Source organism: Capsicum annuum, chromosome 12 (genome assembly GCF_002878395.1).
Source record: "Capsicum annuum cultivar UCD-10X-F1 chromosome 12, UCD10Xv1.1, whole genome shotgun sequence".
NCBI classification, from domain to species: Eukaryota; Viridiplantae; Streptophyta; class Magnoliopsida; order Solanales; family Solanaceae; genus Capsicum; species Capsicum annuum.
The window spans coordinates 85,102,245-85,122,178 of record NC_061122.1 but is presented as its reverse complement, the minus strand read 5'-3'; the positions used below and the strand labels follow the sequence as shown (position 1 = coordinate 85,122,178).

Below are 19,934 nucleotides of genomic sequence, written 5' to 3'. Positions count from 1 at the left end.
TAATCCATCAACCACTTGAAACTTCTGGTGGTAAAATATATGTGCATATGTTTATCTTTACATTATTATATTAAAGTTCGAAAGATTTTTGAAAACTAATTTGAATTTTTATATTTTATTAAAAATCTCTGCAATAGACAAAATTATTTAGTTTTAGATAATCAAATATTACACGTGAAAGATAAAGTCGTGTAAACAACTGAGACAATTGTTCAACAGCTGCATTAGTTGTCCCAACAATTATCAAGTTGTCCAACTTTGCACAGTTGTCGAACAACTTTGATAGTTGTGACAACTTTTATAGTTGTTGAGACAACCTTTTTAGTTGTTGGAACGAAAATGTTAAAAAAAAAATTGAAAAAAAAAAAAATTATCACCTTTACCTAATTTTTTACTTAAATACTCTAGAATAAATGGAGACAACTGAAAGAGGCAAACGATTTTACTGGTATACCAGAAAAACAAGGTTTCGGTTTCAACCAATTTTGCTTTGATGAATCAGTATACACAAAATGCAGACTATGCAGTCAACCCGAAATACTGAGCCATACTAACTATCGGGGTTTCCACAAAGCGGTTTCAGGGTATCATAATATAATCAGGTATTTCATTTAGATCCAAAATATGTCCTTGAAGAAATAGATTTGAATGTTAAAGAAAGTGAGAAAACAGTTTCAGACGGTCTAGAACTAGGACATTCAGGCGCCCTGTAAAGACTCAAATGTGATATGATACAATCAGTTATCAATTTAATGAATACTGTTCAACCACAACCACTACCCTTTGACATGAAGCAAACCAAGGTTTACAAAAACACCCAACAGTAAAAGAATCTCAGGAGTCAGGCAATTTCATTTGCACCAGTTCAGTGGGGGGCCTCAGAGTACAAACCATTTCATTTGTCTTCCCAAAATATACCTGCAGATTTAAGCAGATCTTGAATTCAATTTCATGGTCTGTTATAACATACAAAAGAACAAAGGGAAAGAGGTCTCTTGTTAACAAAGCAATGCCCTTTGAGACTGACAATTTGCTAAATTCAAAGCTAATCATAAGATCTTTCAATGTGAACCACGACAAACCTAAACTATATTCACTACCAGATAACACCCTTTGTTCCACCTTTCTGCTTCCAACTAAGTATTCTCTGGTACAGAAAAAAGTAGAATGTTTTGCAGAAAGAAAAGCTAGAACCAGATAACACCCTTTCCTGTACCTTTCAGCAGCCAACTAAGCATTTTCCATTGAAAATGTGCCTCACATCAAGGGAGAATAACAAAGAGGTGTGAGTCACTGATTTCAATAATACTAGTCTTAAGATGAACTAATCAGTGCCACATCAAAGGAAAACAAACCACCAAATACGTCAAACAAAAAGGTAAAAGGAAAAGAACTAATAGAAGACATTTACCTGATCCAAGGAGTTTCTCAGCTTACCCTCCATCTCTTCAATCATCTTGCCCATGTTACACAGATGACCCTCTGAGACAGAGAGCTTCATGCTCATCTATTCATGCAACGGAAGATCAATTAGGAAAACACACTAAGATTTCCAGCTAAGACTCTTAATTATCATCCATGGAATGAACAAGGACTTGCAGAGATCAGTTTAATGGAGGAACCCGTTCAAGGGCTGAGCTAAGTTGTGGTAGGGAGTTCAATTGAATCCCCTTCACCACAAAATCATATTGTCTAAATAGGGTAAAAGAAATATTGTTATATATAAACACTATTGCATCCCTTGATGTAAGGGAAGACTCTCCAGTACAGTGGCAAAGGGGATTCAAACATTGATTAGTTATAAGTTCAAACCTTACGTATTACTTCCTGAGCCTCATTTTATGTGGCATACTTTCCTTTTTAGTCCATCCCAAAAAGAATGTCACCTTACTATAATTTGAAACAATTTAACTTTAAAATTCCTCTTTTACCCTTAATGAAATGATTTATAGACACAAAAATGTGTAAGTATTGTTTTAGACCACAAGTTTCAAAGGCTTCATTTTTTCTTTTAAAACATCATGCCAAGTCAAAAGGTGCCACATAAAATGGGAAGAAGGGAGTATATTTTAGTATTCTCTTGAATCCTTTGTATTTCTGACTCCACAACTGAATCCGTCAATCACATCAAACTATAAGAAGCAAAAAACAAATGCACTAACACCCCCCCCCCCCCCCCCCCCCCCCAATTAAAGAGGAAGAGATTGAGCGGAGTCTTAGTCAAGGAAGAGATGCGACGGAAATTATATTCGGGCTATCCATGCAAGTCAACCTAGATTCATGTTCAAAAATAGGTGAAATCTCAAATAAATTTGAAAAAAATGTAAGAGATAACTAGGACCATCAATGGTTCTTTGAAAACTTCATGAACGCACCAAACCGAACCTTACCTAGCCGATTATTAAGTTATCTTATTAATACCTTGGGTTTCGATATACTTTTATAACTATACCAAATAATGAAGGTAGGTTTTTATTTTTCTAAAATAAATCGAAGAAATACCGAATTGAAGCGGTTATATTTATAAAATATAACGTTGTAAACAATAAATGTAAAAATAACGAAGCATTAACATTTATGACCTAAGACCTCGGGATGGATACAGATGGAAGTGGCTATAAGTAACACTCAATCCTTCTATATTTTTTTTGTTTTGAGAAGGTAACATTTTTTGTATAACTATTTGCTGCATAAAAACTGCAGTCGTTCATACTTACAATGGAATAAGTTTATTCACCAATTTCAGCAGCAAACTACCAAGGTATAACTTTTTTCCTTTCCCTTAATGTCATAGTGACATTTTCTTTCAAAAAAATTGTAGTGATACTGTCATAGAGTACCAAAAACTTAATACAGTATAAATTTCTTGAAGTGTGGTTGGACAAGAGTAGTATTAGAGTAAGTGACTTTGTACATCTTTAACAAGCAAAGCATTATATAACTGCGACAACATCCATTAAATACCTGTCTTCTAATTGAACCAGACAAATTGAACGAGCCTGACGACTCATTGTCTGTAGTCAAGGTCAGCATCACTGTACTAGTCAGGCAGTAGTGGACAATACCTTCCTCTTCCGGTCCCACCTGAATGATTTGGTAACAATTTTAAGCCGTGCTCATCAGATGAATAAACAAGAGAAGGAAGAGATGACCACAGAAGTTCTCTTTCTTCGCGTTGGTGCTAATACCTCAATAACATGTATGGCATCCCAGGCTCCTTCCTGGAGATACCCCCTTCTACCATGTCCAGTCCTGGAGCCATCTACATCCTCCAAAAAGAAATTGCAGATTAGAGGCAGAAAAATAATAATCGTACTTGTTTCGGCAATCCAAACAGAATTTACCTTTCTTTATTAAAAAGCAAGCAATAAAACCTTCATTTTCATCTTCCCACATATAAACTGATGAGATGCCACCTTCGTAGTACCTAACAGTGTTTTGGTCAGTGAAACTGCAGAAAATGTTGTGACTAACCAAGAAATGAAACTAGAATGGATAATATCTTATTAAGCTAGTTCAATCAGAAGTTAACATGAAACCAGGACTAAGAAAAATCTAGATGTCCCAGCTTTATCTGGAGTTAAAGCCAAAAGGAACAAAATATTTGCAAATTAGAATTAAATTGGCACGTGGGAATGCGCAAAAAGAGGTTTTGCATTATGTAGTTAATGTTGTATTTGTGAGAGAGATGAAGAGACCAACAACAACAACATACAGTGAAATCCCACAAGTGAGGTCTGAGGACGTAGAGTGTGCGCAGACCATACCACTACCTCGTGGAGGTAGAGAGGTTGTTTCCGAAAGACCCTCGGCTCATGTGTAGCAACAATTCCAGGTACAAAGTAGAAGGAAACAGTGACAAAAAATTATAGCAACTAACAAGGGAAACAATGCAAAATCTACAAGAACGAAACAAGAACAACAAAATAGTGTGATAATCCAAACACAATAGACAACAGACTATACTAGATATCACAAGCAAGGATTACAATACTATAGCTAGTACAACGGCAAACATCAAAAATCCTAAGCCCTCGAAATGCGCACCAACACTCTTATCCTACTAACCGTCTACCCTAAAACACGTCATCCACACCCTCCTATCCGACTTCATGTCCTCTGTAACTTAAAGTTGCACCATGTCTGGTCTAATCACCTCTCCCCACTACTTCTTCAGCCTACCTCTACCCTTCCTCGTACCTACTATATCCAACCCCTTGCACCTCCTCAGTGAGGCGTCTGTGCCACGCCTCTTCACATGTCCAAACCATTGCAATCTCGAATATCCTCATTCCTAATCTTATTGCATCTAGTACAACCGCACATCTACCTCAACATTCTCATCTCCGCAACATGCATCTTTTGAACATGGAAGTGTTTGACTAGCCAACACTCCGCCCCATACAACATCGATCTAACCACCACTCTATAGAACTTACCTTTAAGCTTCGGTGGAATCCTTTTATAACACAAGACCCGGAGGTGAGCCTCCACTTCATCCACGCCGCTCCAATAGGATGTGTGGCATCGTTGTATATGTCCCCATTTCCCTGGATTACAAATCCAAGAGAGACAAAGAGACCATCTGTCATATTTTTGCACTGCCAAATCGCTACTCAACTGTGGTAGCTTTGCTTGAACATCACCAGTACGCAGTGGATTATGCCAGAAACAACAACCAGCTTGTTAAGATGCTGGACCAGAAAAGGAAATAAGAAGAAGAAGCTACTATGATGGACTGTTTCAACTGGGAGAAATAGGAGGTGTTTTGAAGATAGTGCCAACTCCATTCACGAGATAAAGCCTAATCGGATATATTTGTCTTGTTTTTGGTTTAGTTAGAAACATGTAAATGAGGCTGATTTTACAGATGTTACAGTCATTACAAGATTAGCTGGGCATACTTCTGAGTCTTGTTTTCTGCAATTTTGTACAGTTTGAACAGCACATCTTCATGCTGGCTCATCTATAAAACATGGTACAATTGCATAGCAAGAAGAAAAGACGAGGTAAATAAGGGACCTCACTGGTCACGATAGATAGCAAAGACTTCATTTGCTTCAACCTCAAGTTTCCTCAACTCTGGAGAAGGTTGAGGCGCATCTTCTAATGGTGGATGATACTTGTTTGACCAAGGAGACCTACAAGTGAAAATACCAAAGTTATAGATAGAACATATATCAAATGTAGCGCAGGCATTGTGTCATTTTATGTCTTGAAACTTGGTTAATCTTGAAAAGCAGTACAAAACAACTACAACTGGCCAAACATGTACTCCAACAATGTTGAGCTTATTTAAACCACCTGATATACATATGTTGGTTGTACTAGCATGCTATATTGCTCGGAATCGTCAAAAATGTCAATGGGTGCATGTCGGATTCACCAAAAGTAGTGTATTTTTGAAGAATCCGACATGGGTGCGGCATTGAGAGTGAAGAATCCGGGTAACTTAGCTAGCATGTCAATATGTTGGTAGCCAACTCTATAACAATCAAAAGTTCTGTTACAAAGAGGGTGTTCTTGTGGTCCAACATATGGAGAGTCCAGCATCCCAGAAGATCAGATAAAGAGAGTAAGACTTGTAAGGCCAAAAGGCTTGGCCCACATACATGTCATCAGGCTCATTCTTTGGGAAATTTTCATCCTAACAAAGCAAACAAAATTATTTATAAAAAGCTGAGAAAATTACAACTACAAAATCCTAATCAGAGACAATTATAACAAGTCCTGCCTCTATAAGAGATACTAAGAAGAGTTCTAAATGTTTGATGATGGAACAGTTAAGAAAGTGATATAGCCTAGCAGTAGTATTTTGTTAGATTGTCCCACAGGCTTTGACTACTTAGTGATAGAGGATCATCTGAGGTACAATGCATGGTGAGATGCTCCATGATGTGAACATCCGGCAAAAAGTTCCCAGATATAAGGCTTCTGAAAAGTCAGAGACGTCATTTAAGCAGAGTGAGGGGTACAGGCAAGTTTCAAATATTTAGAAATTATTATGGTCAAATATGAAAATAATACCCTATGTGGAACATGACAAGAAATAAACATGGATGAAACCAACATTTAAGGGGCTGCTGCCAAAAATAAATAAAAATAAATAAGACTGTACAGGGAAAATGGAATTCCTGCCAAGCAATTCAAATTCGTGAAAATATTATAATCATCTGTGCGAGCAGAGAAATCTTAATAAGTCATACCAAAAAGACAGCATGGGCAGAATCCTCTATGGGCTTTGATACCATACAATATCTCCAAAACCATTTAGATACAAGCAATTAATTTTACCTATATGAGTCGGCATCTCTATTATACTCACAGAGGATGAACTCTTTGCCCGACTCCATATCGCTTAAGACCTGAAAATCCAATTTCAAAACATTAGTGTTAAATAAGATGAACGAAAGTTGAGACTTGATGAGCTCAAATATTTTTGTGAATAGTGTATAGTAACAACTGACCAACATTTGCTCTAATTTAAAGCTACTAATAAAAAAATATATCACATGCATATGCCATGGCCAATTGGCCATTATCCATAAAAAAAATTCTAATCCAAATAACCAACAAGAAATGCAATTTGCAGTGGATATTTATCTTCTCATAAAAATGTTAGCAATCCTCAATTCAAAAGGCCAGCATCAATAAATGCACAACTGTGAAAGATAATAATACAAAGTTTGGTTCATAATCAAGATAAAAAGAGGTTGCTCCGTAAAAAATGATTAACCCCTCCAGAAAGCATTTTAGTACTGTATCCCAAGAAACGTAAGGTCTCGGTATAAGAAAGTATCATCAACATTTTTTGCAAGAAAAAGAAATAAATTATCTGAAAATGAAAATACAACAGTAGGTTAAACCTCTGACATCTGAAGGTAAGATATGATGCAACCACTTATTGGCATTAATATCACATACATCCCATTTCCCCAATTTACACAGAGGGGTATAAACAATGCATTAAAATCATTGTCCCAACCACTGTAACGGTCAAACAGGAAACGCTTCTTCGATTTCATACAATTTCAAATGACAATTTTTTCTTTCCTTGAAGTGATCCGACATTTTCAATAGAAAGATAGATTTCATGCTTTCACTTATCTTTCTTTTTTCATTTATCAAAAAAATTGTTCTCTTATCTTTTTGTTTACCTTCTGAGGTGGTTGGTGATGATTCTAAACCAGAGTGATGATTGCAATTGGCTATTTTATTTGACTTGGTTAAGTGGATAAAAAGAAACTCGACTTAATTTGGTATATGTCTCAAACATATATTATGTCCAAGTTGAGAAGAATCGCTTATCCAAAACATGATAAAAAGTGCACTATCGTGCAGAAGCCCAAACTATATTAAATCAGTGAAGGAAGACAGGCCATCAGACTAGATAAGCTGTACTACTGTTAATCCCACTACCAATAGCATAAGAGAAGAGGTGAATGTTCAGCTTCAGCTGAAAGTCAATCATTCAAATCAATTGAGATTCGAGAATCAAACTGGATAGGGTTGGCTAAAATAGATTCTTCATTGGTTACATCTTGTTGACTTCATTCCAGGGTACTCAATGATACGATCCAAATGGTCAACATACCTTTTGATGAAATCATTAGAGGCCAATACATGAAGGCTCAAGCTTTGGTCACATTGAAGACACAAGAACATGCATGGAGGACCCGTTTTGAGCTTACCATAAAGCAATTCCGTGTGTGGAAGATTGCTTGGGGGCTTGCCTTTGATGCCTAACCGAGAATACAAGTGTTGAAGTGTGAAGAGGAGCTTCAAACACTCCAAGGCCGCCCCTCCATTACACTCCAAGGCCGCCCCTTGTCATTAAGGGTATTTTGGTCATTTTATTATGTAATAAGCTAGACTATAAATAGACTCTTATTAGGCTTATTTTCCTTAGTTTTTGGATGATATTTGACAAGAGATATTCTTGAACTCCGTTGGGAGTGTTTTTAGTGTAGGGCTTTTAAAGTCAATTAGAGTTGGGACTTGGAAAAGTCAATATTGAATTTTGCTTAGAAACGATGGTTGTAAGGCGGATCTAACCCCCTTTGTGGTCACCGTAAAAAGTTGGTGTTGTTTATACGAGTTATAGGGGTCTTAGCGTTTGATACATGTTTTGGTTCTTATTTCTTGTATTCTCTTATGTCAACTTATCTATCTTTACTTTATTACATTTGTTTGTTATCTTGTTTCTCTTAGTCTTCATCTCTTTAGGCCAATTCTTGTATCACTCAATAATTTGTATTTTTAAATTATCAAAGATTCTCTTATACGAGGTCTCCAAATATCATACTTATCCATACATTGCCGTAGTAATTGCTAATTAAATTTAAGAAACTCCAGCCAAACAAAGGACCTAAAGGAAAACATAATAATACCAACTAAACCACAATCTCAACTAATAGGTATCACCTATGTAGATACTAGATCCTTTGCTTCCATTGTGTTTTGTTACTAACTAAATTCTCACGGATTCTAAAAGATTGGAGGTCTTTTGAGACAACTCCCCTCCATGTGATGTCATACGCGCACACTCAAAAGAGCCGGAGCAAAGTCAAGACTCAGGAAAAAAGGTATATTAACTTTCCCCTTTGCAGTTTGCAATGACATTTTTCAGTAGTCCGAGGAAGAGTAAAGTGACTACAAGGAAAAAAATTATGTGAGTGGCACTGCAAAACTAAAACCTAAACATTTGATGTTCAGCACTTCGTAAGAAACTGAATTACAAATCCAGAATACTGAAGCAGTTGCAATTAAGTCAAACTGTTTTGCACGGTGCCACAACCTTAGCACATCGAGAACTTAAATCATTGACTCTCTTGAATACACTGTCACCATCTAAGTTGTTCGGACTCTCCAAGAACGTTATTGCACCCGTGTCGGATCCTCTGAAAATGCACTACTTTTGAAGGATCTGACACGCACCCAATGACATTTTCGAAGAGTACGACCAACATAGGTCACCATAAATCCTTACACAAAGCTAATCCATTCAATATGCATGCAGAGTCAACTAACTCAAAGGTGCATAACTAGACATCACTATGTAGAAACTAAACTAAATCAATTTGCACATCCATGCAACAACAACAGCTACACCCCGTGAACTAATTCAGATCGGATATGAGAATCATCTGTATCAATTCCAATCTATTTGGATCAATTTCATTCCGATGCTCATTAATACTCTGCCTCTCCCAATTTATGTGACACCCTTTCCTTTTTAGTCTGTCCTAAAAAGAATGTAACCTTTCTATAATTAAAAATACTTCAGCTTCAAAATTTCTCTTTTACCCTTACATAAATGATTTATATCCACACAAATATCTAAGATTTGTTTTAGGTGGCATTTGGCCATGAAAATTTTTTCTGGAATTGAACTCCAAGAACATGTTTGGGCATGATATTTGGAAAATTCCGTGATTTCCAGAATTTTCTAATATTCCAAAAACAACAAAAAGTCGTTTTCACTCCAAATTACTCACAAAAATTCAAAAAAAAAAAAACCCTAATTTGTTTCAAGGCCAAACACAGCTCCAATTTCCAAATATCATTTTTAACTTAAAAACAACTACTTTAAACACCACCTTAGACCACAAATTTCAAAAATCTTCATTTTTTTCTCAAAACTATGTAACTCTGTGCTAAGTCAAACAGTGCCACGTAAATTGGCACGAAGGGAGAATTCTATTAAGACAAATTTAGGGTTATCCAAAACCAAAAATTCTCTAAATTGAACACGCAGAAATTTCTACAAAATACAAAATGAACATATTCAATAATGCATTTATTTATAAGTTAAATTGAATAATAATGAGGAATTTTTTTTTATTCTTGTTTGACCTGAAGAGGCTGATCAACTTGAGAAAGGAGATCTGAAGAGTGTTGAGGCAATAGAGTAAGGAGTGCGGATAGAGCAGTTTCTGTATGCTTTGGAGGTATTCTTCTCATCAATCCCATTGCTGCTTCCATTGACACACAAGTTTTAGAGAGACTGGGGGGTGAGAGAGAGAAGTTCACACAAATGATTTTGGGGGAAGTTGCGGGGAGAGAAAAAGAAAGCGCCTTGTTTTGATCCGAGCTTCCCTCGCGGGAAATTTCTATTAAAAATTGAATAATTTAGTTGTTGTCATCCAAATTATAGCTTGAGATTATAATTTTTCTCTTTTAAGAGATGAGATAAATAATTAGAATAATATTTTAAAATTAAACTTAAGATAAAATTTATATTATATTTAATTTGACAATATTAATTTATCGTCTTATGAAATAACTAACTATATGACATAAAAAACATAAGGTTCTAACTATTGACTAAATTTTAATTAATTATAATTTATAACCTCTTTTTACAATTAAATATTATTCATAGTCTTTCTTTTTTAATTTCTTTCTTGATTTTTCTTTCTTTTGCAGTTTTTTTTCTTCTTTTGATTTTTTCTTTTTCATTTTTTTTTTTTTTCCTTTTTTTCCTGTTTTTCTTTTTATATTTTTATATTTTTTCTCTTTCTTTTTCATTTTTTTTAATTTTTTTCCATTGCAGCCTTTTTAAAAAAAAAAATTGTTTTCATTCTTGTTTCGTTTTTATAGTCATTTTTCTCCTTTTAAAAAAAAAGTTTTTTTTATTTTCTCTCATTTCAATTGTTGTTGTTGTATTTTATATTCTATATTTATTTGTATCATATTATATATTTCAAATAAATTTATTATCTGGATATGAATAGTTTAGTTGTGAATGTAATTTATCATTTATATTTGTATACAAATAAATATATGGATTAATTATATTTACTTGAGTCTCAAATATATATATGCAGTATGTCATTCAATGCAATATATCGTTAGTATTTGAATATCAAATTTATCATTTGTATTTATATATAAACAGGTATCATTTATATGCGTATGATTCAAGTTATATAAATATGTATCATTTGATACAAATGTAACATCTGTATTTGTATATAAACAAGTATTATTTGTATGTGTATGGTTCAAGTTATATAAACATGTATCATTTGATACAAATGTAATATCTGGATTTGTATTTTTATAATTTATCATTTATATTTGTATTGTTCAACTTGAATTAATAAAATATAATTTATTTCAATGATATAAATACAAGTATTCATAGAAATAAAAATAACAATTCTTTTTCAATTGTTCAAAAATACAAATGATGTTATCAATTACAAATTCAAATACAACAAATGAAACCAGGGAAATTACAAATACAAATATAATATATGGTCAATTTATAAATATAAATACAAAATAGTTCTTTTAAATATACAGTGCATTGACGAAAATAGAATACAAATATAAATACAAACTAAACGAAACTACAAAAAATACAAATACAATATGTAATTAACTATAAAAGAATACAAATATAAAATAGTTCTTTAAAATACAAGTGCAAATTGTATAAAATATAAATAATGGTGAAAACTATAAAATACAAATACAAATGTAAATGCAAATTATAAAATACAAATACATATACGAACTATAAAATATAAATACAAATACAAATACAACCGCGAACTATAAAATATAAATACAATTGTGTCAACAAATACAAGAATATAAATGATAGTGTGAACTATAAAATACAAATACAAATACAAATGAGAACTACAAAATATAAATACAAATGTGAATTATAAAATGCAAACACAAATGCAAACACGAGCTATAAAATATAATATAATTATACCAATGAATACAAAAATATAAATGATAGTATGAATACAAATAAAAAAAGCGATTGGGTTATTTTCGTTATCACCCATGACTTGTGTTAGACATAATCAAAAATATAAAATAGAATTTAAAAAAAGAGAGAGAAAAAAATACAAAAAAAAAAAGAAAAAAAAAAGCAACAAAAAAAACAGAGAAGAAAAAAAAGCAAAAAAAAATAAAAAGAAAAAAAAAAGGACAAAAAGTAAAATAAGAAAAAAGCTTTAAAAACAAAAAAGAATGAAAAAGAAAATAAAAAAGAGAAAAATTAAAATAAGAAAAAAAAATAGTAGTTAGAAATAGAAGAGAGAACAAAAATGAAATGAAAGAATCGGAAAAAGAAAAAAGAAAATGAAAATTGTAAAAAAAAATGAAAAAGTAAAAAAATGATCAAAAAAAAAGAAAAGGAAAAAGAAAAAATTGAAGGTGAATACAAACACAATGAGCGATTATGATGTATTTGTCATTATCCATGACTTATACTCACTGTAATCATATTTTTTAGATATACAACAAAATTAAAAAGGAAAAAAAAAAGAGAAGTAGAGACTACAGGTAGAAGAAAAGGAAAAAAATTGAAAAAATAAAAGAGAAAGAAAAGCTATAAATTCTAAGTTTGAAAGTTAAGACAGGATAACACTCATTTTGCTAAAACTCTCATTTTGAAAGTCTCTGTTGTCTTATTGACTAGATATTGGAACCGTACCAATACGGGCCTAATATATTATTTTTTGGATATTATATATTTTTTTATTCTAATTTATGTGATACTGATGAAATATTTGATAAAGTCAATCAAATTTGTTATATATATTTTTAGATATTTTAAGTTGTTAATTATATTATAATTTATACGACTCTATACATAATTTTCAAGTAATATTTCTCTATCCCAATTAATATGACATCGACAAAATTTAAAAAGTTAAGCATATTTTTTATACATCCTTCAAATGTTTTACATGATAATTATTGTGATTTATATTATTTTTCATGAAATTTTCAAATAATGTATCCCAATTAATGTTGCATTGTTGTGAGTTATATTACTTTTCACAAAATTTTTAAATCATATATCTCAATTTGTGTTGCATTAATAAAATTTCAAGTCAATCATAACTTTGTATGTGTCTCCAAATAATTTAAATTAATCATTATTATAATTTATAATATTTTTATACTTTTTCAAATATATAACAAGTTAAAAGTAAAAATAAAATAATTACATTAAAACTTGGTTGATCAATTATATTTTTAATATATTTTTAAATATTTTAAATTGTTAGCTATTGCAATTTATAATACTTTTTTAGCATTGTAATTTAATATTTTAAGATTTTAGCTATCATAATTTATAATACTCTCCTTGTTCAAACTTTTGTGGCATCGATAGTTAATTATATTTTAAAAATAATTTAAGTTTTTAATTGTTATAATTTATAATATTTTTTCTTCTATTCTAATTTAAACGACACATATATAATTTCGAAAGTAGATATATATTAAATAACTCATAATAACTAATTAGAAGTGATATAATAAAATTCTATAAAAATACTTATAAAATTTAAGTGAGTAAATTAAATTAATTAGGATTCATGTATATATTGAAAAACAAATACTTACTTGAAGAAATTATTTGTTCTACAAATCTAATAAATAGGTCCCATTATACTATTATTGCCAGTGGAATGAGTGGTTTGATTGGTGATGACTTGTGAACTGTGCAAGTTGTACAGATGAAACATATTGGGTCTTTTTTTTCATAGTTACATCATTGGCCCAAGTGTTTGATTAGATTTGAAGGCACGCTTGATTGCCTGTTAAGCTATAATTCTTACTTCCGTCTTTTCTTTTTTTTTTTCTTCTAAAAATTACATAAATACACAACTTATGCTTCTAATATTACAAAAAATTTTAACTTTCTAAATATATTATAAAAATTTCAATATATACACAGAATATTATGTATATATCGACTATGTTATATATATAAATAGAGAGAGAGTAAAATAATTAAAAAATGGAAGAGAGTGTAATTACTCCCCCAAAAATTGATATTTATGTTATTTATACTTTTCCTTAAGAAAAATACAAAAGTAATAAACTTAAATTCATAATTAGCTAAATAGTAATATTTTAAAAAAATTATGTTGAATAGTAATAATAACAACATTTTAGTGCTCTTCATCCTATCTGATTTTTTTCTCTTTCTCTCTCTGTATCTCTAACCTTTTGTCTCTTTTTTTTCTTATTAACTTTTTTCATATTCTTTTTTAAATGGTTTTGGAATTTTTCTATTTTTATTTTTTTTCTTTCACTTTTTCTCTCTCTCTTCTATTTCTCTTTTTTTTTGTCTTCTTTTTCATTTTTTTCTTTCTCATATTTTTATTTTTATTTTTCTATTTTTATTTTATTCTTCTTTTTTTCTATTTTTATATTTTGTTCCTTTCTTTTCGCTTTTATTTTTATTCTTTTATTCCTAGCTTCAATTTCTCTTTCTTCTTTTCCTCCGCTTTTTCACTTTTTTTTCATTTGTTTTGTCACGACCCAAAAACGAGGGTCGTGATGACACTTGTCGCGGCGTACCTTGACAAGTAAGCATATCATCCAAACTTATACGAATAGAGAAAAAGACAGAAGTACCCCAAGGTAAGGCTTCTAGAATGAAGCCGAACCATATAAATAATCATAACAATACGGAAAGAACTTATCCAAAATATCAATTATGCCTAAAATTAGGTGTCAATAGTGTAAGAACTACTAATACAAGCCAAGAGTCAAATACATCGAAAAAATAATCACAAAGGAATAATAACTGTCTCTGAATACTAATAAAGACATAAGTAGTATAGAAAGATAAAGGTGAACTTCGGACGCATGAATGCCCAACCGCTACCTTGGAAGCTCTAACAATCGCCCGAATCAAGTAAGCTAAGGCGCACTCGAGCTAGAACCTGCACCAAAAGGGTGCAGTAGGCATGAGTGCGGTTCACTTGTACTCAGTAGGTATCATAGGCCGATTAAGCAAAGTGGTAAATAAAGCATACAAAATATACACTAAGGGCACATCACCTCCAATCAGAAAATGTCCCACAACGGTAGCCCACACCGCTTGCACTAACAGTTCTAGTATATCTCATATATATTACAAAAACACACCAAGATACGAAACACATGTATACATTATGTCACAAATAATAGAACAAGAGAGAACATGTAGATACAAGATCATCAAATACAAGTAAAGGAAAGTAAGACAAACACATAGAAGACAAGTCAATAAGGCAATAAAACACAATAAAAACACAATAAAGTAAGTGCAATGTGTATGATAATGATGATGATGATGATGACGATGATGATGATGTATGAGGTTGTTGCACAACCTCTGGGATAGTCGCACAATCCCCGTATACACGTACGTAGCTAAAGCTTCCTGACGTAGGACCCATGGGGGGTTCGTCAACCCATATACAATCCACATTTCTCAGATCTCTTTTTCGGTATATCTTTCAGAAAGGATTTTATAAGGAGTTACAATATTTTTAAAAAGGTGTTGTCAGTGTTTCTCACATGTTGCCATGGTGGTACCAATGTTTCATGAATGAGTATGATATGAAGATGTAATGCTCACAACCCATTACAATAAGTATTTCCATAATCAACCACAATGATACATTTCCACAGCCACATGAGTCAATATCCACTCGTTATTTTCATTTCATCCATGATTTTTCATATTCTTATGTGTCAATAAAGTATGAATATAATCACAATACACCAATGGTACCACATTAAACAATACAATAAAATTGTTTGCATGTATTCAAGGCTATCAATATCACATAAGACCCCACACGGTTAAACATATCACATAATATTTTAATTTCGGCAATTATATCACATATAGGCTCCCACATGGGCACAACACGTAGATAGCCATTTTTCATGATTGGTTCTCACCCTTAACATGTATTTTGCACCATCATTTACTACCCAACCCAGTATGAAAAGTTAAGCTGTAACCTACCTCGAAAGCCGAAGTCGGTCCGCTACACTTAAACCCGCAACCTTACCTTTTACGAACAATCACGAACTTCACTAGAAAAATCAAATATGAAATTTACGCGTCAAAACAAAACCAAAGACACCCATATTGACTACTTTTGGTTCGGGGTCAAAACGGACCCCCAAAATGAGTTTTCAAAAAAGAAGGGCAAAATCGAAACTTTACTTCAAAAACATGTCCCCCATATTTTTAGGAACGTACAGATGAAAATTCAAGTTAAATTGATTAAAAAACGAGGTTCAAATTGAAGAAAAACCATTTTTGAGCCTTACCGGGTAGAATATTTGAAATCAGGTTTAAAATCCAGAATCGGAGTTGTTTTGAAAGTTAAATTGATGAAAAACTAGTAATTATAAGATAAAAATATTATTCAAGTGAAAATGAGTGAAATTTGAGTTTAAAATCATGCACTAAGATTTGTGGGGTTTTAAGAAATTAATGAAGAAATTACTAAGAAAATGATGAATTTTTACCTTAAATTCGTAATATAATCAAGAAATAGGTGTTAATTTAGCTTTCCCAGCTCCCACAAACTTCACTTTTAAGCTCTCAAAATATTTAGGGTTTAACTCTCAAGTGACAAGATGAAAAATGAGCAAAATAGGCCAAAAAGGGTGAAAAATCTGCTATATATTGCAGATTTTTCTAAAATAACTGGTGTTGCTTGTTTTCTAAGTCGAAATGGACTTCGATGGGGTGCCCGAAATTCGTTCGGAGTCCGATTTATGCAAACGAACTATACAACCACACTAAATTCGACGTTTCGGAAGCGATGGCGCTACCAGATTTTTCAGAAAAATTCGTTTTCACAAAATTGACCCCCGAAACCTGAAATCATAATTTTTCCAAATCGAGGGTCGAAATGCTATTTAAAAGCCGTAAAATCATACCAAATATGCTAACACAATAAAATTGACATTCCATATCTGTTGGCGAAGTCGTATTTTCCATACGAGGTTGTTTCGACCAAAAGTGGGTCCCATACTCAACTTTCCAATTTTTGCAACTTTCCGACCAATAGGTCGAAATGAGCTTGGGTGCACCAGGAACCGAACCCAAGGTCTACCTAGCCTAAAATTGATATTATGGAGCTTCTAGCGCAGTCCGTTCGGCCATCCGTCGCACAGATCAAAAGATATACACATAAGTCCAAAATAAGATTCTTAAAGCAATCAAAAACCACAATATTGCATAAATGATACTAAAATGCATCAAAAATCACGCCAATCACTCCCACACCTAAGAAATACCATAATACAACTACGGGGAGGGGTAAAATAGTTAAATTACACAAAATCACAAATTTCACATATTTCATCAAATTTTCATGTCGTTACATTATCCGCTACTAAAAATCTAGTTCGTCCTCGAACTAAGGCAAAGAAATACCTGAGTCAATGAAAATCTGGGGATAGGAACTACGCATATCAGACTCAACCTCCCAAGTAGCCTCGTCTATAGGTCGATGTCGTCACTGGACCTTAACCACAGGGATCACTCTAGAGTGCAATCGCCTAACATCCCTAGCCAAAATGAAAACTGGCTTCTCAACAAAGGACAACAACTGATCTAGATAAACTGACTCCTAACGAATAATATGAGACTCATTAGGAATATAGCGACGAAGCATAGAAACATGAAAAACTTGGATGAACAACTGATAGATCGGGGAGTAAAGCCAACTCATAAGCCACATCACCAACAGTCCGAAGAATCTCAAATGGACCAATATACCTGGGGCTAAGCTTGCCCCTCTTCCCAAACCTTATCACACCCTTCATAGGTGAAACTCAAAGAAAAGCACGATCACCAACACAAAATATCAAGGCACGAAGTCTACGATCAACATAATACTTTTACCTAGTCTAAGCCGCTTTAAGTCTATTCTGAATGACTCGAACTCTATCCAACTACTCACGAAGAAAGTCCGTACCTCAAGGTCTCACCTCTGAACCATCGAACCAACCTAATGGAGAGCGACAACGCCAATCATACAACACCTCAAAAGGAGCCATATCAACACTGGAATGGTAACTATTACTATATGCAAACTCTGATAAAGCTAAATGCTGCTCCCACTGGCCACCAAAATCCATCGCGCATGCGTGAAGTATATCCTCCCAAAACCTAGATAATCCGCTCTGACTGGCCATCAGTCTGGGTGAAACACTATGCTAAGATCAACCCGAGTACCCAACTCATCCTGAAAAGTCTTCCAACAGTGAAATGTGAACACAAAACCTCGATCTAAAATAATGGACACCGGCACACCATGAAGACGCACAATCTCACGAATGACAATAGGGGTTAATCTCTCAGCACCAAATGAGACCCAAACTAGAATAAAATGAGCTGACTTGGTCAATAGATCCACGATAACCCAAGCACTATCAGAACCATGAAATGTACGAGGTAAACCAGTCACAAAGTCCATAGTGATGCATTCCCACTTCCACTCAGGAACGGGTAACCTCTGGAGCAAACTACCAGGTCTCAAATGCTCGGCCTTCACCTGTTGACAACATAGGCAACGAGCCACAAAATCTACTATATCTCGCCTCATACTACCCCACTAGTAGTGCTGCCACAAATCACAATACATTTTAGTCACACCTAGATAGATAGAATATCTAAAACAATGGGCCTCCCCCAAGATCAACCTAATCCGATCACCACTCTCGGTACACAACTCATCCTCGAATCCTCAAAACTCTATTCGAATAAAGTGAGGCTTCCTTAGCCTCCCCATTCTATACCTTATCTTGAATCAACCTTAATCCAACATCGTCAAACTGATGAGCTCGAATCTACTCTATCAAAGATGGTCTAGCCTCCATAAATGCCAAAACACGCCCTGGTGTCAAAGTATCAAGCCTAAATATCTGGTTAGCCAAAGACTGAACCTCTAAGGCCAATGACCTCTTCTGAATCAAAAGATGCACCAAGCTACCCATGCTAGTCGACTTTTGGCTCAAGTCATCCGCCACTACATTAGCCTTGCCCTGATAGAAGAGAATAGTCAAGTCATAATCCTTAAGCAACTCAAGACAACGGCACTACCTCCTAAGAAGATCTCCCTGATAAAGAAGTATCGAAGGCTACGATGATTTGAGAGGATCTCATAATGGAATCCATACACGTAGTGCCCCCAAAAATTTAAGGCAAACACAATTGCGCACAACTCCAAATCATGGGTAAGATAAATCCTCTCATGAGGCTTTAATCTAGACGAGATGCGTACACGATTACCTTGTCCTCTTACATCAACACAACACTTAACCCAACACCTAAAGCATCATAAAAGACAATAACGCCAATGCTCTTCTTGGGCAATGCCAAAATAAGAGCTGAAGTCAATAATCCTTGAGTTTTTGAAAGCCCGCCTCCTTACAAACATCAGACCAATGAAAAGGAATCTTCTTCTGGGTCTACTTGGTCAATGGAGCTGTAATGGAAGAGAAACCCTCAACAAAACACTAATAATACCCAGCCAAACCTATAAAACTCAGAATCTCAGTGGCCGAAATAGGTCTAGCCCAATCACAAACCGCTGCAACCTTAGTTGGATCAACCATAATACCTTCCTTAGTCACCACATGACGGAAGAAAAAAATAGACTCCAACCAAAACTCGAATTTAGAGAACTTAGCGTACAACTTCTCATCCCCAATCTCTAAAACACAATCCACAAATGCTCCTACTGCTCAGCCTTACTCTTAGGATAACCCAAGATATCATCTATAAATACGATCACCAAGGAGTCGAGATACAGTCGAAACACCCAATTCATCAACTCCACAAACACAACAACGGAATTGATCAACCCGAAAGACATGACCAAGAACTCATAATAACCATATCGAGTCTGAAAAGCTATTTTCAGAATATCCAAAGCCCTAATCCTTAACTGGTGATAACCGAACTGCAAATCAATCTTTGAAAACACCGCAACACCCTAAAACTAATCAAACAAATCATCAATGCGAGAAAGAGGATACTTATTCTTAACCGTTACCTTATTCAACTGTTGATAATCAATACACATCCGCATAGACCCATTCTCTTTCTTTACAAACAAGACAGACGCACCCCAAGGTGAAATACT

General features: G+C 33.7%; 1 protein-coding gene across 1 annotated transcript; it reads right to left on the bottom strand.

The window, feature by feature from the left end:
- Window positions 1-590: 590 nt before the first annotated feature.
- LOC107851428 (probable F-actin-capping protein subunit beta) lies at window positions 591-10,193 on the bottom strand. The gene is made up of 8 exons (XM_016696430.2): window positions 9,856-10,193; window positions 6,295-6,365; window positions 5,028-5,141; window positions 3,345-3,427; window positions 3,189-3,262; window positions 2,965-3,084; window positions 1,412-1,507; window positions 591-918 (listed from the first exon to the last, which is right to left on the bottom strand). The coding sequence occupies exons 1-8, from the start codon at window positions 9,982-9,984 to the stop codon at window positions 835-837; spliced, it is 771 nt and encodes a 256-aa protein (XP_016551916.1). The 5' UTR covers window positions 9,985-10,193; the 3' UTR covers window positions 591-834.
- Window positions 10,194-19,934: the final 9,741 nt, after the last annotated feature.